Source organism: Syngnathoides biaculeatus, chromosome 3 (genome assembly GCF_019802595.1).
Source record: "Syngnathoides biaculeatus isolate LvHL_M chromosome 3, ASM1980259v1, whole genome shotgun sequence".
Lineage (NCBI taxonomy): Eukaryota > Metazoa > Chordata > Actinopteri > Syngnathiformes > Syngnathidae > Syngnathoides > Syngnathoides biaculeatus.
The window spans coordinates 39082951-39109453 of NC_084642.1; the positions used below are offsets into that span (position 1 = coordinate 39082951).

General features: G+C 44.8%; 1 protein-coding gene across 3 annotated transcripts; it reads left to right on the top strand.

Annotated features, from left to right (window-relative positions):
• The first annotated feature begins 747 nt into the window (after positions 1 to 747).
• Positions 748 to 21149, top strand: map1aa (microtubule-associated protein 1Aa). 3 transcript variants are annotated; one of them, XM_061815770.1, is made up of 5 exons: positions 748 to 870; positions 983 to 7175; positions 7236 to 7619; positions 7737 to 7951; positions 17651 to 21149. In XM_061815770.1, exons 2-5 carry the CDS (start codon positions 1145 to 1147, stop codon positions 17804 to 17806), a joined length of 6786 nt encoding a protein of 2261 aa, XP_061671754.1. In that variant the 5' UTR covers positions 748 to 870; positions 983 to 1144; the 3' UTR covers positions 17807 to 21149. The 3 variants fall into 3 exon arrangements, with proteins under 3 accessions (XP_061671754.1, XP_061671753.1, XP_061671755.1); XM_061815769.1 differs by having other exon boundaries at positions 983 to 7619; XM_061815771.1 differs by having other exon boundaries at positions 779 to 826; positions 983 to 7619.
• The last annotated feature ends 5354 nt before the right edge of the window (positions 21150 to 26503 follow it).

The following is a 26503-nucleotide window of genomic DNA, read 5'->3' on the forward strand; positions in this document are numbered from 1 at the left end:
TTAGCTTACCAGAGGGACAAGCAAGCTAAATGTTTTAGAAACAATGTTAGAGGTAGAAGACTTCAATGGTTTTGACTTGTCCGGATTAGAGAGAGTGAGTATATTGGTAGAAGGGTGGTGGGTATTGATCTGCCAGGTAAGAGAGCTATAGGAAGACTAAAGAGAAGGTTGATAAATTTAGTGAGGGAAAACATAAAGGCAGTTGGTGTTAGAGGAGAGAATGCAGGAGACAGGTTTACATGGAGAACAGATTGTGGCAACCCCCAATGGGACAAGCCAAAAGAAAAATTTCTCAGTAGCGATTTCAATTTGATGAAAGTCCCAGGTTTCTACTGAGGTGGTAAGGTGTTCCAAAAATGAGGGACTGAGCAACTGAAGGCTGTTGACCCCATGGTGATCAGCTGTGCAGAAGAAGTATTAAAATAGGAGGATGACCTAGGAGAAGAGGTAAAACTGTTAGGTTAGTGAGATAGTGAGATTATTGATAGTTTTGAATATGAGTCATAGGGAACAAAAATAAGTCTTGGTCCTGTGAACAAAGGAGCCTTTGGCTAAATTCTATGTTTTGACCCTTTCACTTTTGAGTATGATTCTTCTAATTTGGGATGAAATTCCATTGCATGGTTCCTTCTCAGCGCATTGAACTGATCGGAACTGGATCAATTGTATGGATACATCATGCTCATGATTAAAGTCGGACAGATTATTGTGAAATGTTTGTGCACTCTACCCAGGTCCATTCTCTCATCACTGTCTTGGCTGGAAATAAACTGTTCATACAGAGATCAGCAGAGCTTTGAGGAGGGAACTGACATCCTTCTACAAGGTGAAGCCTTCACTTGGCAACACTTTTCTATCTCCAGCACTCAAGTAGGTGCAACATATATATATAGAGATTTTTTTTTTTTTTTTTGGGGGGGGGGGGGTTGTTCTGATTGAATACTGTAGATTGGTTCTTTTGCCTCTATATATGTGTTTGTAGGTGAGAGCAGTCCTTTTCAGGGCCTCTCCACAGCCGCCAACAAGTCTTACCATTTCCTGTCACGTAAACAAAGGCCGATGCTTCCTGGACCAAAGCCAGGAGCAGCATTTATTTCAAAATATTCTGCAATACCACTTGAACCCTGAATCTCATCTGACCAACATGGAAGGAGTGACGGAGTTTACAGAATCTATCTCAAAGACAGTAGATGTACTCGCACCGTTTAACCTTCTAGAGCCCCCAACTTCTGGAGGATTTCTGAAACTATCCAAACCTTGCTGTTACATATTTCCTGGAGGAAGAGGAGACTCTGCTTTGTTTGCTGTCAATGGGTTTAACATCCTTGTGGATGGCGGGTCAGACAGAAAGTCTTGCTTCTGGAAACTGGTTCGCCATCTTGACAGGATTGACTCTGTTCTGCTTACCCATATTGGGGCAGACAACCTTCCTGGTATCAATGGCTTGTTCCAGAGAAAGATTGCAGAGTTGGAGGAGAAGGGCAACAATGGATCTGGTTCGACCAGCAGTGGTGAGTCAATGAAAAACCTGATATCCCCAGACATTGGGATTGTATTTTTAAACGTTCCTGAGAAGCTTCGAATCCCAGAGTCCACACTAAAAATGAAACGAAGCATTGAGGAAGCATCTCTTACACTGCAATACCTTGACAAGCTAGGGATAACACCTGAACCACTTCACAGGGCAGTAAGTAACACCATTGAACCCATCACACTCTTTCATAAACTTGGAGTGGGAAAGTTAGACATGTATGTGCTAAACCCTGTCAAGGAGAGCAAAGAGATGCAGTTTCTTATGCAAAAATGGTCTGGGAACAGCAAAGCTAAAACTGGTATTTTGATGTCTAATGGAAAAGAAGGAGAAATATCTGTTCCATATTTGACATCAGTTACTGCTCTTATTGTTTGGATTCCTCGCCGTCCAACAGAAAAGATTATTAGGGTGCTCTTTCCCGGAAATGCACCACAGAGTAAAATCTTTGAGGGCTTTGAGAAGCTGAAACACCTTGACTTTCTGCGATACCCAGTAGCGACTCAACAAGACATAACATCTGGTGCTCTGTTGCCTAATATTAAACAGTCTAAAATGAAATCAAGAACTGGCAGCAAAGAGAGTCTCAAAACGTCACTCAAATCAAACACAAAAACAGCCAAGAAAGAAATTATTGGGCAGGAAGAAGAGTCAAAGAGTGAAACTATTAAAGAAAATAAAGTGGAAAAGAAAGAAGAGAAAAAAATAAGTCAAAGTCTGAAGGCCACCAAGCAACAGAAAAATAGTAAGGTTGCCCCTGCGACAGGAAAGTCACAGCAGAAGAAAATATCTCGGGAGAAAAGTGCCAAAGTGTCCCAAATGGATGAAAAGAAGGACAAGGAAAAGAAGGAAATTAATAAAAACAAAGTAAAAAAAGATGAAAATACAAGAAAAGAAAAGGAAGAAAACAAGGAGTTAAAAAAGAAGGATACAAATAAGCCAGAATTGAGAAAAATGACAAAACCTGATCTAAAGCCACTCACCCCTGAAGTCAGAAAAACTTTACACAAAGTTAAGACTCAGACCAAAACCAGGACAGAAAAAAATACAGGCGGTAAGGAGCATGCAACTGGTAAAAAGCAAGTCCCTGAGAAACTCCATGAATATGTCAGAGTAGCAGCTCTTGCCGGTACATCTGTTGCATCTTCCCCCGAGGACCTTACAGAAGACTTTGAGGCTCTGAAAAGAGAAGAGCTGACCAAACCCGAGACCAAGGGTACCCAGATATCTGAGCTGTCAGCTCACAAAGACACTAACGGGTCAATGTTATTTTCACCTGATGACAAAATTACAACATGTGGTACTATTACAGAGACAGTTTCATTCACATTCAAAACAGACAAGACAGACAGGAAAACATCTGAACGAAGTAAGATTCCTCCCAAAAACGATTCAAACAGGAAATATGAGGACATGACTTTTAAAGATGACAAATATTCTGTAAAGGATGGCCTAAAAGAGATATCAAAGAAGAGTGATAGCTCAGAGGATGATGAAGATGTAATTGAAAAAGGTGAGGTTGAAGGAACTGAAGATGATTTTTTTATCAAGTATAAAACACGGGAGATCAAAAAAGAAATCACTATAAAAGAATTAGAAAACAAAGCAACTTCACAACCGACCTCATCGACTGGAGCAATGCCTGGACAAGGAGTAGCTTCATCAGCCTCAGAGGTGTTCTCCTTTATCCAAGATGAAACCGTCCCTGGTAACTCGGAGGCCGAACACACTATTTCTTTTGAGGAGCTCCAGGAAAGAAGAAGAATGCCACAATTACAATTAAATGTAGGATGTCATGACATCTCAGTCCCTGATGCCCGTCGAACCTTTGACTCTATCCACAGTACGAAAGTGATAAAAAGCTCTGCTGTGTTCGATGTTGTGGATATTAAAACCAAGGTCTTCATGGGAGGTCAGGAGTCTGAGATTGCAATTTACCCTGCTGTCATTGCAGCTCCTCTTGCTGAGGAGGAACATATCTCGTCGGCCACATCCATAACAGAATATGACAAGATGTCTTCATTTGCCACATCTGTAGCTGAAGACCAGTCCATAGCATTGGCTACAGCCCCTCAGACTGAAAGAGTTGGAAGAAACTTGCTTATTCTTGATACCATGAACAATGTACCCTCACATACAGAAGGTACCCAAGTAAAGGACTATCTCCATTCTGCAGGTACCATTTCACCCACCTCCTCTCTGGAAGACGACAAATGTTTTAAGTCTCCATCCTCTGATGAATACCAACCCAATATACATGACTTGGAGAGTAACTGCAAAGACAATGTAGCACATAAAGACAAAGATGACGATAAAGATGAGGATCAGACTCCAAATGTTGAAATCCCACCGATTAAACTCCAAGAAGAGGGCTACAAATGTCCACCAACCATGCTGCTCAGGAAGAACGAGATCACTCCTTATCCCACTATTTATCCTGTCTTTTCTGACAAAGAGCACTCTCTCACAGAGGTTGTAAGTGAAAAACTGTCTCCACTTAGTACAGGGGGATTTGTGATCAGCACTGGAATACGACTTATATCACCAACTCAACCCCTCAACACTGGTATTGAGTCTCACTCCGCAGAAGATAGTGAAGACAGATGTCCAAGTCCAGATGACAGCACTATCAAACTGGCGTCACCCACCCAGTTAGTGCCTACAAGCAGTGGCTACTCTCCAGCAGAGGAAAAGCTTTTAAAGAGAGAAGAAAAAAATGAACCAGTGTCAAACTTGAAATGCGACTCACACAAAGTCGAGAAGTCAGTCACTATTTCTGATAATACATCCTTCATTGGAATGATAAGTGACAAAACAATGTTAGAGGCTTCAGAAGAATCTGAAGAGAGTTTGGATGAAGATGATTTTTACATGAAAAATGACCTTCAGCCAGCTATTAAGGCTAAACTTATGGAGGCAAAAGAAGGGTGCTTCCTGGATGATGACGTAACAAATGAAACAAAGAACTCCAAAATAATGATAGACCATGAAATCTTAGAAAAGACTCCAAAGACAGACGAGAAACGTAAACCTCAAATGATATACTCGGATGAGGATGAAACAGATTTTTTACAAACTGGATTAGCATCAAGCAAACAGTGTCAAGAAAGTGGTCAAAAAACAAATATTTCATTCACAGGGCATGAGAAAAGTGTTCAATTTAGTGTGAGTAATTTGCCAGAGAAACAGACCAAAGAGAAAGCCATCTATATAAGACAAGACACGCCTTATGTGCATGGCAAAACATTCTCTTACAGCGACAATTATGATAGCAAACCAAGTTCTGTGGAATCCGATTCATTTCATCAGGAGTCCGTAGATAAGATGGAGGCTGCTTTGCCACGGTACCCTGTAACAAAGAAAGATAAGATGTCAGAAAAGATTTTGTCATCTACTTCTTTATTGTCAGAAATTGATCCCTTGTCCTTTCCAATGCAACAAGATGAGCCAAAACCCTCAATCTCTTCCTCAATGATACCTTTCAATGTTGCCAAATCTGATGGCAATGACAGTAAGGATCAGGGTGCAAGGCTGGAGATTGATGTGCGAAAACTAACAGCGAGAGATGAGGAAGATGATGATGCAGAAGAGGAAAAGGAGGACAAAGACGTTCAGGATGATGAAGGTAGTCTTGATTCTGACATTGAGAAAGGTTCCAAAGAGAAGTTTGAGAAAGAATTAAAATATCCTGCAAGTGACTTGTTTAGCATAAGTAATCCTGAATTTAGTGTTTCCAAGGTTGGCTATTGCTTTAACAATCAGGGGAACCCAGGTGGGAAAGAAAATCCTTCCAGCTCACCCACAAAGGCAGCAGATGAAGATATGGCAGACAGCTTATTCTCGAGTGGAAAGTTAAATGGGCGGTCGACAGGTTCCTTTGGCTACTCCACAGAGGTACAAATGTATGGAAGAGAACACAAAAAATCACTTCTTCTGAGTCAGACCACAGACAATAGCAAAGAAGAAATTACCTTTAAGTCTTCACAGAGAGGTTTAAACCAGAATGATGGAGGTGATCCTGATTTTGAGAAACCTCAGTCCCCAGACCACCTAAGCAAAATATCACCGGACACAAGCTTTCAGTTCATGACCACTGCTACCCTTGGATATTCCTCTTCCTCTGCTTATAGTTACTCCTCCTCTACATCAGGCTCCTTCTCAACCAGCCGTCACCTTGGAGAAGAGTTGGGAACACCTGCCTCAACTGAGCAAATTTTCGAGTATTCCACGTTTAAAGAAGAACACTCTCCAGTCACGGACTCTCTCTTTTCCACACTAACTAGCACCAAAGAAGATTATCTTGAAGTGTCTGAAAAACAGATCACTGGTACAACCACAGCTGAGTCTACCTCCAGCTTCGGCCACTTTTCACCCATAACCCAATTTCAGGAGGTCAGACCCTTCCATTTACATTACACGACATCTGCAGAAGTCAAAAAGGACCACACATCTTACTGTGGCTTTATGGATAAACACACCCACTCAGACTACTTCTATAAGCCTGAGTGGTCTGAGGTGTCAACTTTGAAATCTCCAAAGGACTGTGAGCATTCACTAACCATGCAAACTGAAGAAACTGCACTTTCAATTGATAAAGAGGCAGCCTGTGCGCCTCTTTTCTGTGTCACTTCTTCACCACAGCCAAGCAGTGAAAGGAAGTATTTCTTTGAGGATAGTGACAGTAGCGAAGAAGAGGGTAAGGTCGAATATATGCAGGAAATGACTCAAATATCACCCTCAAGTGGTCCCACTTGTACCTTGACATTTTCTGACAAGCCAGTTCCCTCATATGAAGGTCAAAAGACAAGTACTGTTCTCCCTGATGTTCTGGTCTCCTACATGTGCTCACCACTTCAAGCCTGCAAGCCTGACCCAACCAATGGAACCACAGAACTTGCTGCAAGGTCAACCCTCCTTGCTGGAGCTGCAGATCATGAAGGAGTTGCAGGCACAGCTAGGGTAGAGTCTAGGGAGGCTACTGGAGGCTACAGGAACTCCTGTGAATGGGAAATGTCTAAGTCCCAGAGAAGCAGTATACCTGGTGATTCCCCTCCTCATTATCGACATGATGATGACTTTGAGGAGGAGTATGAAATGGAACCAGAGCATCCCACGCGCCCACTTTCTCTCTCATCGACTAATCAGCCATTTTACTCTGCATTCTATGCTGATGAGTGCAGTCGACAAAGGCAGGATGACTTTGATGATGAGGCTGATGATGACAGTGATCAGGATATTCGTGGTAAACCAACCATAGGAGCAACCTTTCCATACACAGGCCACACCTCTCCGGGATATTCATCCTGTGAGCACAAACAGTGTAAAACTGACCTTTCACCTTCCTTTCTCAACCCTGCGGTGCAGCAGATATGTAGTGATGAAGATGATGAAGAGCAAGAACATCAAAGTGAACAGTCACAGGAAGAAGATGAAAATGACATGTCAGTTAAGAGAAGGGCTCACAAGCAGCCCCACCATCTTCAGTCGCACAGCAGCTCTTTCCATCACGCCAGCAGCATGTCAGCAGGGTTGGGTCTAGCAACAGAAGACACACCACCCATTTCTATAATGGAGTCTCTCCCCTCTCAATCAGACTCTGAAGGGCCTCAAGGCACAGAAGAGTACCCATCAGTCACTGGTGAAGGTAACATTGATTCTGATGAGGATGCAGACTGTAGCCCTATTGATAAAATATCTTCCACAGGAGAAGGCAGTCTTCACCCTGCCTCCTGGAAGAGCCATGACCCAGTTCCCACACCGCAAAAGGACCCCTACCCTCATCCTCCTCACCCTGATGTCTGCATGGTAGAGCCTGATAATGTCTCAGTTAAGAAAGAGGCCAAAGCTAAAGGGTTGACAAAAACTTCTGTGAAAACCAAATCTGCGTCCCCAGCCAGGCGCAAGAAGTCCCCCTTGCCTGACAAACAGACATCTTCTCCTCTCAGTGCGTCGTTGAAAAGGAAGGAAGCAGACATGAGTTCACGCATATCTCGCCTGTCTGATGGGCAAGGCTCAAAAGATGATGATCTCTCAAGGTCAAGTTACAACCCTGGCAAGGGGATGACCAACTGTAGCAGTAGCAGTTTGGGTAAGATAATCATTATGAATGATCTTGAAAATTATAAACATTTGAAGATTTAAGATAATGTTATTGATTAATTTTATTGTATTTGTTTTTACATTTTACTTTCTTGTGACTTACCAGGCTTGCAAAAGGCTGGTTGTCCACCTCCTATTTATGTTGACATGGCCTACATTCCCAATCACTGCAGTGCCAAGAATATTGATCAAGAATTTTTCAAACACATCCGCTCTTCATACTATGTGGTGAGCGGGAATGATGCTGGAAGTGATGAACCAAGTCGAGCAGTTCTTGATGCACTGCTGGATGGCAAAGCTCAATGGGGGTCAAATCTTCAGGTAAACTGTCTGTTGTTCCCCCATCCCAAGTGTAACATATCACAACTCACTCTTATCACTCCCTTCATCTGTGGCCCACAGTTATATTTAGATATAATATTTTTCGTTCCCCCCAAAATAGTATGAAGTATGAATAGTTATTTGAAGACAATGTTGCTCCAAATGAGATATTTTTTGTATACCTCTCTATTTTAATAAATATTGTGACACACATAGTGATACAATTCACATATTTTTAGCTTTAAAAAGTACCACAATGGATTTGAAATGTAAAAAAAAGAGTATGCTTTCATGTAGACGTTCAATTTTAATTTGAGGGTATTTACATCCAAATCCGGTGAATTGTGTAGGAATTAAAAGACTTGGTATATATGCCTCCGATTTTATAAGAGGCTAAAACTAAGGTGAAAAATCAACGTAAATAAATCAAACTCACTTTTTAACACTTGGTTGCAAAACCTTTGCAGCAGTGGTGGGTGCTGCATTTCACATGTAGGCCTTACCTCAGCCCCGAGAAAACCCGTGCAGGCACGGGGAGAACATGCAAGCTCCTCACATGGAGGGCCGGGATTGAACCCCGGTCCTCTGAACTGTGAGGCCAATGCTTTACAGCTGCAACACCATGCTGCCTTTGAAAAATGAATAATGCCCTAAACCTAATTCCTGTGTGGACCATCCTCAGCAGCAACAACTGAAATCAAGCATTTTCTATAACTGGTAATGTGTCTTTCACAACTCTGTGGAGATTTTTTGCTGGACTCTTCTTTGCATAATTGCTTGAATTCAGCCAGAATGGAGGGGTTTTAAGTTTGAACAGTTTTTTTAAGATCACACAGCCACATTTTAAATCAGATTCAAGTGTGGACTTTGACTAGACCTCTATAAAACCCTCATTTTTTTCTTTAAACTATTCCCAAAGTGACCTGCTGGTGTACGCTTTAGCTTGAGGTCACAAACTGATGCCAGAATAATCTGCTTGAATCCTCATGAACACGGACCTAAACTGAGACAAAGGAGGCCTGTAGTTTTTTAGAAGTTGTCCTGAGTTCCTCCTTGGGCGTCATCGTTGAAGACTGGCCACTCCTGGGAAAGTTCACCACTGTTCTATGTTTTCTACATGTGAAGAAAATGTCTCTCTCTATGGTTCACTGGAATCCTAAAGTTTTAAATGACTTTTGTAACCCTTTCCAGACTGATTTTTATTTTATTCCTCAACTGTTGTGTAATTTCTTTGGATCGTGTAGAGTTTTGCAAAATTTTTAGATCTTTTGTAAGACTTGATTTTGTCTGGACTAATTGTGTTTAAGAAAGAACAGGATTGGAGGTTATCTGGCTAAAGTGTGATAAGTGAAAAGCCTCAAATCATGATTCAACAAATGGGGTATTTCACACAGGGCTACTAAACATTTTTTTTTACTCCATCAATGAAATCATTTAAAAACAACATTTTAAGTTCAATTGTGTTAGATTTGTTTATTTCCTTTTTTGATTATCTTAAACATAGTGGGGAACAAAGTGGAAAAACTAAAAATATGACAATTAGAGAAGGGGGCTAATACTTATTCATGGCACTGTAACTAGATTAGCATTCGATCTTTCTCATATTTGTGTTTTGCGACAATTTGGATGTCACACGGGATTGGCGGCAAAGACTTGATGTTTAGTGGATATTTCACAGTGAAGAAAATAAGTATTTGAACACCCTGCTATATTGCAAGTTCTCCCACTAAGAAATCATGGAGGGGTCTGAAATTTTCATCGTACGTGCATGTCCTTGTAATCTAAAAAGAAAAATCCAGAAATCACAATGTATGATTTTTTTTTAATGATTTATTTGCGTGACACAGCTGCATATAAGTATTTGAACACCTGAGAAAACCAATGTTAATATTTGGTACAGTAGCCTTTGTTTGCAATTACAGAGGTCAAATGTTTCCTGTAGTTGTTCACAAGGTTTGCACACACTGCAGGAGGGATTTTGGCCCACTCCTCCACACAGATCTTCTCTAGATCAGAATGATTTCTGGGCTGTCACTGAGAAACACAGATTTTCAAATCCCTCCAAAGATTTTCTATTGGGTTTAGGTCTGGAGACTGGCGAAGCCATGCCAAAACCTTGATATGTGTAGCGCCTCTCTAGTATAAAATACTTCGATGAGGTAGCCACCTGAGTTCTTTTCTTACTCCAAAGTACAAAACAAATAAATTAACTCAAGGTTAATTACTCTAAATGTCTATTACAATTTTACTCTTTACTTGTGCATTTAATTCTCTATGACAAGTCTCTGAAATAATATTTCCCCTTATGAGTTAATATTATCCTAATTTAAATAATCAAGCTACCAAATAAACTCACCCACTATTACTGTCTTGCAGATAGTCAAATAATAAACCTGGTTATGTAACAAAAAGTGTGAACATTTAATAACAAAATAAAGGATGGAAAATCAAACATGTATACATGTATCGAATAAACAAAATCAATTTAACAGGTACACAATGTACACATGCTCAAGGCCCAAACAAATATGAATATAGCCGTTCAAGCAAATAACATTCAAACCCCAATGTCACTGCGGTGCTTCCCAAGGCAGGAGTGAAGAAAGGTGGTGGTGGTTTTTTCTCTGTCTGGCGTCCTCACGGTCCTCGTCCCTTTTTTTTCCTTGAACTCCAAACACAGCCTCGCTAGCTGCGTTAGCTCGACGCTAGCGCCCCTGTCCTCTCCTTCTTGGTCCAATACACAGGCCTTTCTATCTAGTGTTAGCTGGTTGCTAGCGCCCAAGCCAAGTCCCATGCATGCACTTAGCCCCTGTGGTAGCGGCTAACTCCCCCACGTTATGGCGTGATTTGAGTAGTCCACTCAAATGACACACTATCCCAGTTGAACTTTCAACAGTCCTTGTCGAACACATCGATCAACTTTTGATAAATGTCCACCGTTCACTTTCTTTGTCCTTTAGTTGCCCTCCAACAACCACTCGTCCCTTGCACTCCGTCTAGCCTCATTTCTCTCCTTCCCGTGTCTCTTCAGCACGTCACTTCCTGTCCTTCTTAAACAATGGTTTCAACAATAAAATGACAAACAAAAGTATTTGTTTTTCACAAATGAATCAAACACATTTAAATACAAAACCCTCCAAAAGAAAAAGTCAGCACACACAGTTTAAAAGATATTCCACCACATTGCATAAAGAAAACCTATAACCTAATTGCGACTCTATTATACTGAAATTTTACCTGTACCAACTTTTAAGGGTTACATATGCTTGTTAAAGGAGCCACTCATTGGTTTTCCTGGCTGTGTGCTTCGGGTCATTGTCATTGCCACGACCCATCTTCAATCCTCTGACTGAGGGAAAGAGGTTGTTCCCCAAAATCTCACAATACATGGCCGCGGTCATCCTCTCCTTAATAAAATGCAGTCGTCTTGTCCCATGTGCTGAAAAACACCCCCAATGCATGATGCTACCACCCCCATGCTTCACAGTAGGGATGGTGTTCTTGGGATGGAACTCATCATTTGTCTCCCTCCAAACACGGTTAGTGGAACTATAATCAAAAAGTTCCATTTTGGTTTCATCTGACCACAAAACCTTCTCCCATGACTCCTCTGTATCATCCAAATGGTCAATGGCAAATTTAAGACGGGCATTGATATGTGCTTGTTTAAGCACGGGAACCTTCCGTGCCATGTATGATTTCAAACCATGACGTCTTAGTGTATTATCAACGGTCACCTTGGAAACGGTTGTCCCAACTCTTTTTAGGTCATTGACCAAGTCCTGTCGTGTAGTCCTGGTCTGATTCCTCACCTTTCTAAGGATCATTGAAACCCCACGAGGTGATATCTTGCATTGGGCTTCACTCCAATTGAAATTGACCGTCATGTTTAGCTTCTGCCATTTTCTAATGATTGGTCCAACAGTGGAACTTTTTTCACCAAGCTGCTTGGCAATTTCTCTGTGGCCCTTTCCAGCCGTGTGGAATGTACAATTTTGTTTCTGGTTTCTTTGACAGCTCTTTGGTCTTGGCCGTATTACAAGTTTGAGTCTTACTGATCGTATGGGGTGGACAGGTGTCTTTATGCAGCTAATGACCTCACACAGGTGCATCTGATTCTGGATAATACGTGGCGGTGGACTTTTAAAGGCAGACAAACAGGTCTTTGAGGGTCAGAATTCTAGCTGATAGACAGGTGTTCAAATTCCTATTTGCGGCTGTATCACACAAATAAACCCTTAAATCATACATTGTGATTTCTGGATTTTGTCACGATGCGGGGCTCAAGGGTGGACCCAAATGCACGACTCCAGAGACAGCAGACAGTACAGAGGAAACTTTTATTCGGTCCGAGGTCTGAGATCAGGTAGACAGTCCAAACAATTCGTAGTACCAGTACGAATGGGTTTACGAGGGTGGTCAATGAACAGGCGTGGGTCGGTGCACGGAGGTCAGAAGTCGAGAAAGCAGGAGTGCGGGAACGAGGCATGAAGAGCAACGATCTAGCGGAGTATCTGTCGTCCCCCGGGTCCTATATGTACTGGGTCTAATCAAAGGTCATGAGGCGCAGGTGTGCACCTTCAGATTAGCTGGCCACGCCCAGCCCTGGCTGGAATCCAGGAGCATGACAGTACCCCCCCCTCAACGGCCGGCTCTGGACGGCCCAGGAGCATCAGGGTGAGCCGCGTGAAAGTCCCTGATGAGGGAGCGGTCCACGACGAAGCGGGAGGGGATCCAAGAGCGCTCCTCCGGGCCATATCCCTCCCAGTCCACCAGGTACTGGACCCCCCTTCCTCTGCGACGGGAAGACAGCAACCGGCGCACAGTATACACCAACCCACCGTCGACCATGCGGGGGGGCGGGGGGGATTTGAGCGGAGGAGCCAGCGACGACGTGCGATTCGGGCGAAGTCTGCTGACGTGGAACGTAGGGTGCACCCTCATCGACCTGGGCAGTTTCAACGAGACGGCGACCGGGTTAATAACTTTGGAAACCGGGAACGGGCCAACGAACCTGCGAGCAAGTTTGCGGGATTCCGTCCGCAGCGGGAGATCTTTGGTGGAGAGCCACACTCGCTGTCCCACTCTGAGCTCTGGTGCGGCCCTTCTCTTGCGGTCTGCTGCGGCCTTGTAGGCGCTGCTCACGCGCAGCAGTGTCCTCCGAGCTGCTTCCCAGGTCCGTTTGCAGCGTCGCACCACGGCCAGGGCTGACGGAACTGCGGAGTCTGTGACCAGTGGAGGAAACAGGGACGGAGGGTAGCCATGCACGACATGGAGTGGAGCCATACCTGTTGAAGCGGAGGGTAGAGAATTGTGGGCATACTCCACCCACGTGATGTGCTGGCTCCACGTGCTCTGGTCCCTAGATGCCAGACATCGAAGACCGGTCTCTAATTCGTGGTTAATCCTCTCAGTCTGGCCATTAGACTCGGGGTGATGACCCGATGTCCGACTTGCAGAAGCGCCGATGAGGTTGCAGAACTCCTTCCAGAAACGGGCGCTGAATTGCGGACCCCTGTCCGAAATGATGTCCTGGGGTAGCCCGTGGTAACGGACGACCTCGTCTAATACCAACTGGGCTGTCTGCTTGGCCGACGGGGTCTTCGGAAGCGGCACGAAGTGGACCATCTTGGAAAAATGGTCCACTACGGACAGCACCACTGTGTTCCCTTGTGAAGGCGGCAGGCCGGTGACGAAGTCCAGCGCGATGTGTGACCACGGACGAAAGGGGATGGACAGGGGTTGCAACTCACCAACAGGCCGTAGGCGGGAAGTCTTATTGGCAGCACACACCGGGCAGGCGTTGACGAACTCCCTTACGTCCTTGCTGAGGTTAGGCCACCAGAACCTTTGTTCGACCACTGAACGCGTCTTCGCCATACCCGGGTGGCAGACCGTCTTGTTGGTATGGGCCCAGTTGATGACTTCTCCCCGCAGAGATGGGATGACGAAAAGGCGGCCCGACGGAGAATCCGCGGGTGGCGGTGTCTCTCCCAGGGCCTCCTTCACCCGCGACTCGATCGCCCAGGTGAAACTGGACACGAAGCACACCGCTGCCAGGATAGTAGCGGCGTCTGAATCCGTGCGCCCTCCCTCGTGGAGCCGCGAGAGTGCATCCGGCTTGCCGTTTTTGGAACCTGGGCGGAAAGACACCTTAAAGTGGAAGCGGGTGAAAAATAGGGCCCACCTGGCCTGACGGGCGTTCAACCTCTTCGCAGACTTCAGGTATTCAAGGTTCTTATGGTCCGTGAAGACAACGAACGGTACTTGCGAGCCCTCCAGCCAGTGCCGCCACTCCTCCAACGCGCTCTTGACCGCCAGCAGTTCCCTATCTCCCACGTCGTAGTTCCTCTCTGCTGGGGTCAACTTTCTAGACAGGAACGCGCACGGGTGGATCCTTCCATCCCTGGGACTCCTCTGCGACAAGACTGCTCCGATTCCTGAATTCGATGCATCCACCTCCACCACAAACTGGTTATCTGGGTCCGGAATAATGAGAACGGGCGCAGTAGTGAAGCTTGCCTTGAGCCTGCTGAAGGCCTCCTGGCAGGTCCCGGACCAGTCGAAGGGGGTATGTGGCGAGGTGAGCGAATGCAGAGGAGCGGCCACGGAACTGAAGTTCCTTATGAATTTCCTATAGAAATTGGCAAATCCCAAAAACCTCTGCACATCCCTCCTGTTGGTGGGGGTAGGCCACCGCAGCACCGCGTCGACCTTCCCGGGATCCATCCGTATCTTCCCCTCAGCCAGGACGAAGCCCAGGAAGGACACGGATGCCCGATGGAACTCACACTTATCCATATTCACGTATAATTGGTGCTGCTGCAGACGCCGGAGCACCTCTCTGACTTGTTGAATGTGCGAGGTTAGGTCTGCTGAAAAGATGAGAATGTCATCCAGATAAACAAAGACAGATCTGTTCAGGAACTCCCGAAGCACGTCGTTAATGAAGTTCTGAAAGACGGCTGGAGCGTTTGTCAGTCCAAAGGGCATCACAAGATACTCATAGTGCCCTGTGGGGGTGTTGAATGCCGTCTTCCACTCATCCCCTTCCCGAATCCGCACCAGATGGTAAGCGCTGCGCAAGTCGAGCTTGGTGAAGATCCGGGCTCCCTGGAGGAGTTCGAATGCTGTAGAGATAAGCGGCAAAGGGTACCTGTTCTTGACTGTGATGTCGTTCAGTCCTCGGTAGTCGATGCAGGGTCGCAGCGTGGAGTCCTTCTTCTTGACAAAAAAAACCCCCGCACTGGCTGGTGAGGATGAGGGGCGAATGAGTCCGGCTGCCAGCGAGTCCTCGATGTAGTCCCTCATGGCTTGATGCTCTGGTCCTGTTAAAGAGAACAGTTTCCCTCTGGGAGGAGAGGTGCCTGGCAGGAGTTCAATCGCGCAGTCGTATGACCGATGTGGCGGCAGAGACTTTGCTTTGGATTCAGAGAAGACCTCCCGTAGGTCATGGTAGCAGGAGGGCACTGCGGTCAGGTCCAGGACGGTACTAGGTTCTGTTAGCTGAACCGGCGCAACTTGAATACCCCTGTCTCTCCGGACAGCGAAACAGCGACTGAGACAGTCCTCTCCCCAAGTCTTGACCTGACCCGTGGTCCAATCTATGTGCGGATTATGTTCTTTGAGCCACGGGCTGCCCAAGATGATGTCGCTACTACATGCATCGAAGACATGAAAGCTAATACGCTCCGAGTGAGCGTCCGGGAAGCTCATACGTAGCGTCTGAGTGCGATGTGTAACCCGACAAAGGAACTTGCCGTTGGCGGCATAGGCGTGACGAAACCGTTGCGTGGGAAGGTTGCTGCCCCCAGCTCCTCGACCACGCGGGGATTCATCAGGTTAGCTTCCGACCCAGAATCTATGAAGGCCGTCACAGTGCATAAACGGGAGTCCGTTCCCAAGGTGAGGTGAAGAAGGGACCTCTCCCTGACCCCGCCGCGGTGTACCGCACACTCACCGGAGCAGAGATCCTGATGTCAGAGTGCCCTGGTCGAGTCGGGCAGCGGGCGATCAAGTGTCCCAAACGCCCGCAGTAAAAACAGCGTCCCTCTCATCGCCGACGTAAGCGCTCCTCCGCTGAGCCGCCAAGGCCCTCCACTTGCATGGGTTCCGATGAAGCTGACAACACGGGTGGCCGGGAAGCGGAAGCAACCGGACTGCGACTCTCCCTCTCCTCCTCCCTCAGGCCCTCCATCTGTCTCTGTACGGTGAGGCGCTGGTCCACCTTGAGGGCCAATGCGATGAGGGAGTTAAGCGAAGGCGGAAGATCCATGCCCACGAGGTGGGGACAGTCCCTCGTAAAACGCGTCATGGAGGGCTTCCTCATTCCAGCGGCTCTCGGCAGCCCGAATCCGGAACTCAATGGCGTAGTCGGACACGCGGCGACGTCCCTGGCGAATTGTCATGAGCGAGGACGCCGCCTGGCGTTCCGGAGCCGCGTACTGGAACACCTGGGTGAGCGCGCAGACGAAGCTCGGCCATGAGCGGCAGGTCTCCGAGTTACGGCTCCACTCGGCGGTGGCCCATGCCTCCGCCCTCCCTGTCATGTGGGAAATGACAAAGGCGATCCGGGAGCGGTCCGTGGGAAAAGCAGACGCTTGCAGCTCAAAGTGGAGATCGCACTGCGCCAGGAAGGGCTTGACGTTACCGGAGTCACCTGAGAACCGCTCTGGTCGTGAGAGCGGAGTGATGGTGGCACGGAGAGGCACAGGAGTGGCCGCGCTAGCCTGGGAGGCTAGCCACGGTTCCAGCTGGGTGCAGAGCTCCTGGATCTGGTGAGTCATAACCTGGAGAGCAGCCTCTTGCTCACCCAGGCGTTTGCCCTGCACTTGCAGCGCACGGCGAATGGCTTCAGAGTCGGCTGGGTCCATGTTCTGGCTAGATCGTTCTGTCACGATGCGGGGCTCAAGGGTGGACCCAAATGCACGACTCCAGAGACAGCAGACAGTACAGAGGAAACTTTTATTCGGTCCGAGGTCTGAGATCAGGTAGACAGTCCAAACAATTCGTAGTACCAGTACGAATGGGCTTACGAGGGTGGTCAATGAACAGGCGTGGGTCGGTGCACGGAGGTCAGAAGTCGAGAAAGCAGGAGTGCGGGAACGAGGCATGAAGAGCAACGATCTAGCGGAGTATCTGTCGTCCCCCGGGTCCTATATGTACTGGGTCTAATCAAAGGTCATGAGGCGCAGGTGTGCACCTTCAGATTAGCTGGCCACGCCCAGCCCTGGCTGGAATCCAGGAGCATGACAGATTTTTCTTTTTAGATTCTCTCTCACAGTAGACATGCACCTACGATGAAAATCTCAGACCCCTCCATGATTTCTAACTGGGAGAACTTGCAATATAGCAAGGCAATATAAAGCAATATAGCAATACTTATTTTCTTCACTGTATATGTGTGGTGCGCTGTGTTGGTCATCTTGACTACGCCACGCAAAATGGGAACATAGGGAAAAAATTTTTATAGTCATGTGTGGAGTCTGTCATATTTATGTTTGGAACTAAGTTAAGGAACATTGCTCATATTATCTCTCATTTTATTTCGACTGAGTCCAACTTCAGAACTGAAGATTTTGCATCTGAACGCCTTGATTTGTTTTCACAACAGTTGATTGATTCAATATCTGAACCCTCCACCTTGCGTTTCAGTTTCAGTGGCATCAGATGCGAAACTTCCATATGTTTTCTGTTCAGGTGACGCTGATCCCGACACATGACACAGAAATCACTCGTGAGTGGTACCAGCAGACACACGAGCGGCAGCAGGAGCTCAACATCATGGTCCTAGCCTCCAGCAGCACAGTAGTCATGCAGGATGAATGTTTCCCCGCCTGTAAGATTGAATTTTAGGAATGCTGTCACATGCCTGGCCTCTATACTCTTTGAATAACTCTGATTTTGTTTTTGTCCCTTTTGTGCTAATTTTACAGAAGACAGAATTTAATTTCTTTTAATTCAGTTTGAAAAATGTTTAGTATTTATTTAGCTTGTTGTGACTGTCCCTGTTTACAAAACAGTTGGCATTTCATTCCGTTTTTAAAAGTATACAGGTCCTTTTTGTTTAACTTGTTCATTAGCATACTAAATCTAATGTATCAAATGTTTTTATGCTGAATTGAAAAAAGCTCGAATTTCAAAAAGCTATTAATGATTTAAAATTTTAAGCATTCAGAGTAAAGGTAATAATTATTGACTGAGCAAATTTCTTGGTGGTGGTTCATGGAAATACACTTCTTTTTTATAACTTCAAAGACAAAAGTGCATAACAAAAACATAAACAGATTCATAAAAATCACGTGAATTGCACAAATTTAGGTGTTGCCCTTCGAACTCTCTTGATATAAGTGCATGATTCATCTTAACTTCTTATTACACTCTTCAAAGGTAAAGGCATACAATAGCTCCAAAACATTCACAAATTAATGCCTGTGTATATTCTCATACATCCAGGACATTTCATTCTCAAAGCATTGAACTGATCACCAGTGGTCTGTTCTGTCTGTCTTGGAAAAGGTTTCGCCTCTCATCCCAGCAGGCTTCATAAATTCATGCATCAAGGCTTAGTTAGGATCCACTAGCACTAATTGACTAATTCTCAAACTACTTGGCTACCGCGTCTCAATCAAGCCTTGAATTGAAGAAGCCTGCTCAGATGAGAGACGAAATGTTTTCTAAGAATAACAGAACAGTCCAGTTGTGATTGGGTCACTAATTTATAGTTTTTCACATCACCGTTGGAAAGTAGAGCACCTGTTGCACATTGGGCTCACAGTTCTGAGGACCAGGGTTCAAATCCCGGCCTCCCGATGTGTCGAGTTTGCATGTTCTTCCTGTGGTTGCGTGGGATTTCTCTGAGCACTCTGGGTTCCTCCGACATCTCAAAAACATGCATTCTTTGGAGACTTTAAATTGCCCATAGGTGTGATTGTGTGTGTGGCTGTTTGTCTCTATGCGCCCTGGAATTGGCTGGCAACCAGTTCAGGGTCTACGCTGCCCCCTGCTCGTTGCCATGCATTAGTTTTTCATACAACAGTCTAGTAACATGAGACAAAGACAACATAAAATTGTATTGCTTTGGAATTCCAAAAGTTGCGCTTTCTGCCTCAATCAAGCTAGCCCTCAATATGAACGTTGAGGGTAAGGCTATATTGCAAACTCCAGGGAAGTACATAATATCTCAGAATTTCTGAGGTCTACCGTCAAAGGGTTCAAGTTTGAAAGTCAACAAAATATAGATATGTAATATTCTATTGATGTTTTATATCTGGGTTGACTTCACAGTTTTGAGGTCCAGGGTTCAATCCTGGCCCCGCCTGTGTGTTTGCATGTTCTGCCTGTGCTTGTGTGGGTTTTCTCTGGGCGCTTCGGTTTCCTCCAACATCTGAAAAACATCCAACATTAATTGGAGACTTTAAATTGCCCCTAGGTGTGATTGTGAGTGGGACTGTTGTCTGTCTTCATGTGCCCTGCGATTGGCTGGCAACCCTGCCTCCCTGCCCATTTACAGATAGGATAGGCTCCAGCACTCTCGCGACCCTTGTGAGGATAAGTGGCTAAGAAAATGGATGGATCCAGAGTTTTTAAAAATGAACTGTTTGCAAAAGGTTGATAAACACATTGATTTGAAAATATTTGCTCCTGTCTCCACAGTTGCTAAAAAAAAAAGAGCAAATATTGACCGAAATAAACTGTATTTTGGCATCACGGTAACGCAGATGTAAAGCATTGACCTCACAGTTTTGAGGTCCAGGGTTCAATCCTGGCCCCGCCTGTGTGTTTGCATGTTCTGCCTGTGCTTGTGTGGGTTTTCTCTGGGCACTTCGGTTTCCTCCAACATCTGAAAAACATCCAACATTAATTGGAGACTCTAAATTGCCCCTAGGTGTGAGTGTGAGTGCGACTGTTGTCTGTCTTCATGTGCCCTGCGATTTGCTGGCAACCCCGCCTCCCTGCCCATTTACAGCCGGGATAGGCTCCAGCACTCCCGCGACCCTTGTGAGGATAAGTGGCAAAGAAAATGGATGGATAAACTGTATTTTATGGAATGAAACAAAGTATGCTGTAAAACCACTTTTTATGTTTGTATTTTCCTTTCATGCAGTGTTAAAATTATATGCCCTAAAAGTGGAATATTGTTACAAGATAAAAAATTTGTAGTAGTGAATTTTTTTTCAAACAGTCATTTAATTGCTTTTGAAATTTTACTAGATACTAGATATTTGGTTTTATCAGTAGGTGGCTTTCATTGACATTTTAGTTATTTTGATAATGAGTCTTGGTGTCCTTTAATTTGATATTGGATTTGTCCATTTTTAATCATTTCTGTACCTACCAAAAAACAAAAAAAAAAATCCGACAATTTACAGGACCAATATGTACCACCAGGATCTACATTTTAGATTCACAAGTCTCTACTTGTTGCTGGATATTAATCGATTTCTTATTATGAGTCATGTACAACACTTTTCTCTTGTGGTACAGAAGGGTCATTAGCTTCAGTTGATTTGAAAGTGATGATGCAGATTACCTTTATGTTCTCTATGGAGGACTTAGAAATCTCACAGTTGCCTTGCTGACCCTACATCTAATGGGTTACTGTGGCCAGCAGCAGATTTCGGTTTTGCAGGGGAACTTTCAACAAAGTACACATATTTAAAAGATCCTGTGTGTGACAGGAAACATCACCAAAATGAGTTAAGTTGAAAATACTAAGTCAAATATGTGACAATGGTGATTGTCTGTTAACCCCCTGCAGCCTGATGGGCAATACTCTATGGGTCTTTAATCATTAATAAATGTACCGACAGGTAAAAATATCGAGACTACTTGTCCATGAGACTGACAAATGTTACTACCTAGTGCTCAAACATTTGAAAACATTTACATTTGACTATTGCATTCTCACTGAAAGCGATTTGAGTCCTGTTGTCCTTCATTGCTTATAAGTGCATGCATGTTCTCACATATTGTCAAAGTACATAAGACAATAATTTGACAGGTGCTGGTTTATGATTGAGATGTACTATCCAGTACTGTGATTGAATCTCACATGAAATGCTGCTGTGTTGTGCTGCAAAGAAAGCACAGTGAATTATTAATTTTTTTTGACAACTTCTGTTTTAAGTGCAAAATTCTGTTTGAGTCATCAAATTCTTCAAAGTAAAACTGTAAAAGATACATAGTTACTGTGTAAAGGGAGAAAGTGTCATGAAAACAAATAAAACCTTTATTGAAGAAAAATATCTCCTATCATCTGTTCTTACCAATGGTGGGAAACCCACCCCTCAGGTACGATACATTCAAGGAATAACTGTAGGCCTCTATTCTTTGTCACCCCAAACTGTCCTGTAGATATTTATTATAAGGTGAGAACATAGAGCTTAGAAGCATCCAGCACTGGGAGCCTGGAATCTGGAACACCACGATGTAGTTAAAGGGGAAATCCAGTGGTTTGCCTGAACAATGTATCCAATAGGTCATGTAATATGTACTCTATTTTGACAATGTGATGATGAATCCTCTCTCATTTAATAGTGTTCTGAGAAGATTTTTGTCAACAATTACAAATTTTCAGGGGCGCTGCCATTTTCACAAGTCATATGACCTACATGCGCGGATGTGACATGTATCGTGCCCCACCAAAGGCTAGATTACATTATGCCCAGCGCTGATTTCTTTGATTTATCCTCATCTGATGAAGAAATAGCAGTATCGGCTGATCGGGAAGACAGAGGAATACTTCCATACAGATTTGAACCTGTGGCTGTAAATAATGTTAAATATTCGGATGGTTCTTTGGGCGGAATGACGCCGGAGTCTGACTACTTGGAGGCCTATGTGCGGGACGTAAGTGTTTTAACAAAGGCCCCCGGAGCTCCGGGCTGGCAGCCGCGGAAGGTTCTTCGGCTGGGAATGGCGCGGAGTCTGATGAGCGAGCTCTGGCGGCAGGCCACAAGCCGACTTCGGCGAACGGCATCCGCTGGATGCCCAAGCTCAGCTCGCGGCCTCCGCCGGACGCCGGAGCTCGCGAATCAGACTCCGCGTCATTCCCGTCCGAAGAACCCTCTGCGGCTGCCAGCCCGAAGAACCATCCGCGGCTGCTGGCCCAGAGCTCCGGGGGCCTTTGTTTACACACTTACGTCCTGTGCATAGGCCTCCGAATAGTCAGACTCTAGCGTCATTCCGCCCACCGACCTCAAACCAGGCAGGGACAAAAAAACACACCAGGCCCCAGAGAGGGCAGAGGGAAGAGCACAGAGGGATGCACAGAGTGGAGAGAGAAGAGGGAATAGGCCCAACGAACAACAAAGGGGCCCCAGCACCCCCACCAGCAGCCAAAGCGGAGGACCTGGAAAGACGTCAGCCGGCACCACCCCAGCACCCACGGGACATGGGTACATTACTATTACACAATCAGTACTCCCAGAGAAGTCGCCTCTGCGGTCCCATCCCCAGAACCCCGAGATCTGGCTTGAGTGAAAAAAACGTTCCGCCCCCATAGAAGATGGAACTGCAAACAGAGGGAGAAGAGAAGAATATCCCCACTACATGAATGTGTTGTCTCACCATACAAATTGATCTAAAATGTATCATAAAAGAAAATTAAAGCGATCTTACTAACAATAATAAGAAATAATGATAGCTAAATACATAGAATAAATAATCCAACAACAACAACCTTAACAACAAAGAATACAGAAGTCAAAGCTCTATTTTCACCCTGAGGATAGTATTCTTGGTATTGTCACAAGGCGCCGCACAAAGGCCAAAAAATGAAGAGTCTAGATTTAGCATGTCGAGAAGTTCCGACTAGATATAGTCAGACTCGCCTCTATGCGCCGCTTGGGGTTAGGGTTAGCTGAAGAATGAATCCTATCAGGACATTTTGGCCAGTGGGACTCCAGAGGCAGCTGACTGGTACTGACTGGCCAAGCGGAATGCAGCTCCAGTGGTCACTGAGGCAAAAGCACGGGCGTGGGAGGAGTTCAGTGAGACCATGAATAACGACTTCAAGGTGGCTTTGAGGAAATTCTGATCCACTGTCCGGCGTGTATACTATACTATGTATAGTGGGGATGGGACACTGCTGACCTCCGGATGTTGTGAACTGGTGGAAAGAATATTTCAAAGATCTCAATTCCATCAACATGAATTCCCATGAGGAAGCTGAGTCTGGGTTCTTTGAGGCGGGCGGGCTCTTCTATCTCAGTGGTTGAGATCACCGAGGTGGTCAAAAAGCTACTTGGTGGCAGGGCCCCAGGGGTAGATGAGATTCGCCCGGAGTTCCTCAAGGCTCTGGATATTGTGGGGCTGTCCTGGTTGGCACGCCTCTGCAACATTGCGTGGACAATGGGGCCAGTGCCTCTGGATTGGCAGACTGGGGTGGTGGTCCCCTTATTAAGAAGGGGGACCGCAGGGTGTGTTCCAACTATAGATCACTCTCCTCAGCCTTCCTGGTGAGGTTAGGAGAGGAGGGTCCGTCGGGAAGTCGAATCTCAGATTCAGGAGGAGCAATGTGGTTTTTGTCCTGGGCGTGGAAGAGTGGACCAGTGCCATACCCTCGACAGGGTCCTCGAGGGTGCATGGGAGTTCGCCCAACCAGTCAAAAACATTTTATTTTTGGATTTGGAGAGGGTGTTTGACCGTGTCTCCCGCGGAGTCCTGTGGGGAATTCTTTGGGAGTATGGGGTAACGAACCCTCTGATACGGGCTGTTCAGTCCCTGTATGACCGGTGTGAGAGTTTGGTCCCCATTGCCAGCAATAGGTCAGACTCGTTTCCGGTAAGAGTTGGACACCGAGGTGTAGACGGTGTCCGGTTTGGTGGCCTCAGCATCGCATCTCTGCTCTTTGCAGATGATGTGGTTCTGTTGGCTTCATCAAGCCATGAACTTCAACCCTCACTGGAGTGGTTCGCAGCCTAGTGTCAAGCGACTGGGATGAGAATCAACACCTCCAAATCTGCGACCATGGTGCTCAGTTGGAAAAGGGTGGCGTGCCCGATCCGGGTCAGGGATGAGATCCTGCCTCAAGTCGAGGACTTCATGTATCTTGGGGTCTTGTTCATGAGTGAGGAAAGAATGGAGCGAGAGATCAACAGGCGGATCGGTGCAGCGGACTTTGTATTGATCCGTTGTGATAAAGACGGAAGTCTAAGCTCTCAATTTATCAGTTGATATACATTCCTACCCTCACCTATGGCCACAAGATGTGGGTCGTGACCGAAAGAACAAGATTCCGGATACAAGGATTTAAAATGAGTTTCCTCTGCAGGGTGTTTGGGCTCTCCCTTAGATTGGGGTTCGATGCGCAGTCATCTGGGAGGGTCTCAGTGTCGAGCAGCTGCTCCTCCTAATCCGGATGCCTCCCTGGTGAGGTGTTCTGGGCATGTCCCACCGGAAAGAGAACCCGGAGACGACCCAGGACACGCTGGAGAGACTATGTCTCTCGGCTAACCTGGGAACATCCCGGCTCCCTCTGGAAGAGCTGGAGGAAGTGGCAGGGGAAGGAAGTCTGGGTATCCCTGCTGAAGCTACTTTCCCCGCGACCCAACCCGGAGAAGCGGTAGAAAATGGATGGATGGATGGATGGATGGTATTGAGTAAAATGTAATCAATGGAGTACAGTACTTTATATCGTATAAGCTGTAGATTTGTGTATTGTATTGTGTATGTATTGTTACATATCTGGATCCAATAGTTACGGTCGGCAGAGAGAAAGATCTTATTTCTTCTTCTAAATGTAATCACATTTTCACAAGTGATTTAATATGATTTTATCAATTATTCTTATCTCTTTTTCGTGTTAATCTTAAATCATGTTAAACCCTAGATATTTTCATATCTCTGTAAAGCACTTAATATCACCTTGTTGTATTGTACAATACAAACAAACTTGCCTTGCCTTCCAATTTGGTGATTGGTACGTTTCTTGATTTAGTTCAAAAAATTATTCATCAACTCTTGGAAGATTTGTTTTACTTTGCGGTAGGAGCTTTACCATTTGCTTGACAAACTCCAGCATTTTTAAAGTACTCTGAAGTCTTGCTATTCTATTATGTTTTAATTGCTGTTTTTAATTTATTGTATTACAGAAAATTCCCACCTGTTATTTGGAATTTTTGGGACTGTTCATCATGCATTCTAAAAACCTTATTTTTAAAATAGTTGTTGTTAGTTGTCAATTCCATGTTATTCCCAGTTGCTAAAACAATGGGGAATGTTATTAATTTTTAAATGTGGATTTTTCCAGATTGGGGAGTACATACTGGGAGCTAATTAAGATTCTGTAGATTCTCTACTTTGCCACAGAGCCATTAATGATTGTCACTTTCGGCGAATTGTTTAATGCTGCTATCCAATGTATGAATAAATCCATCCATCCATCTTCTTAGTCGCTTATCCTCACAAGGGTGTGTGAGTGCTGAAGACTATCCCAGCTGTCAACAGGCAGAAGGTAGAGTACACTCTGAAATGGTCGGCAGCCAATCGTAGGGCACATGGAGACACACAACAGTCGCACTCAGAATCACACCTAGGGGCAGTTTAGAGTCTCCAATTAAGGCATGTTTTTGGGATGTGGGAGGAAGGAACCCCGGTACTCAGAACTGTGAGGCCAACACTTTATAGTTGCACCATCATGCTTACTATGAATGAATCTCCAAAGCCAAATTTTTAAAGAATTGCAAACATGAAAGCTCAGTTAACTTAATCAAAAGCTTTCTCTGCATCAAGTCACATAAGAATTGTATCCAAGTTTTTACATTGAGACATGCTTATTAAATTCAGCAAGTGTATGACATTTGTGGAACTTCTACCCTTAATGAAACCAGTCTGGTCAGAGTGAATTATCGACAAGAGAACTTTTTCAAGTCTCGCTCTGAGGGCTTTCGAGAAGATCTTGATATTTACATCAATCAGCGATAAGGTATGATAATTAGCCGGAAGAGTATGGTCTTTATTTGGTTTGAGTAATAACATAATTGAAGCTGTATTCATACGGCTAATAATTTAACTTTTATTGTTTATCTTTTTGAGTGTTCTACAAAAGAAGAGGGGCCAAGGATTGGCCCAAAATATTTAATGAATTTAGAATAATATGTAAAAAAATGTCTGTCTCTAGCTTATAGATTTAATTGAGGAATTTTTAGATCCTGAGTAAACATTTCTAATACTTTTTGATATGGGTTGTTCGAAGATGTGTATAAGATGCTATAAAATTTTTTTAAAAGTTATTTACTTTTAGCGGTGACAGTGTAGAGTTGTCGTTTGTACCTTGAATTGCTGTGTTTAGTGACTTTTCTTTATTGTGTGGTCGTTGATTTTCAAGGAATTTTCCAGATTTATTAGTGCTCAAAGTTAGTGTACATTAAGTATTGATGTAGAAAATATGCTCTTTTAGATAAAATGGCATCGAATTGATGTTTTGCTTTTGAAGTAATCTATTGGATTACTTCCATACTCTTCTGTGTGGTGTTTAATTTTTCCCTTAATTCTATTTTTAAGTATTTGTTTCTTGTTTTTTTCCTGCATTAAGAATATGATATTCTA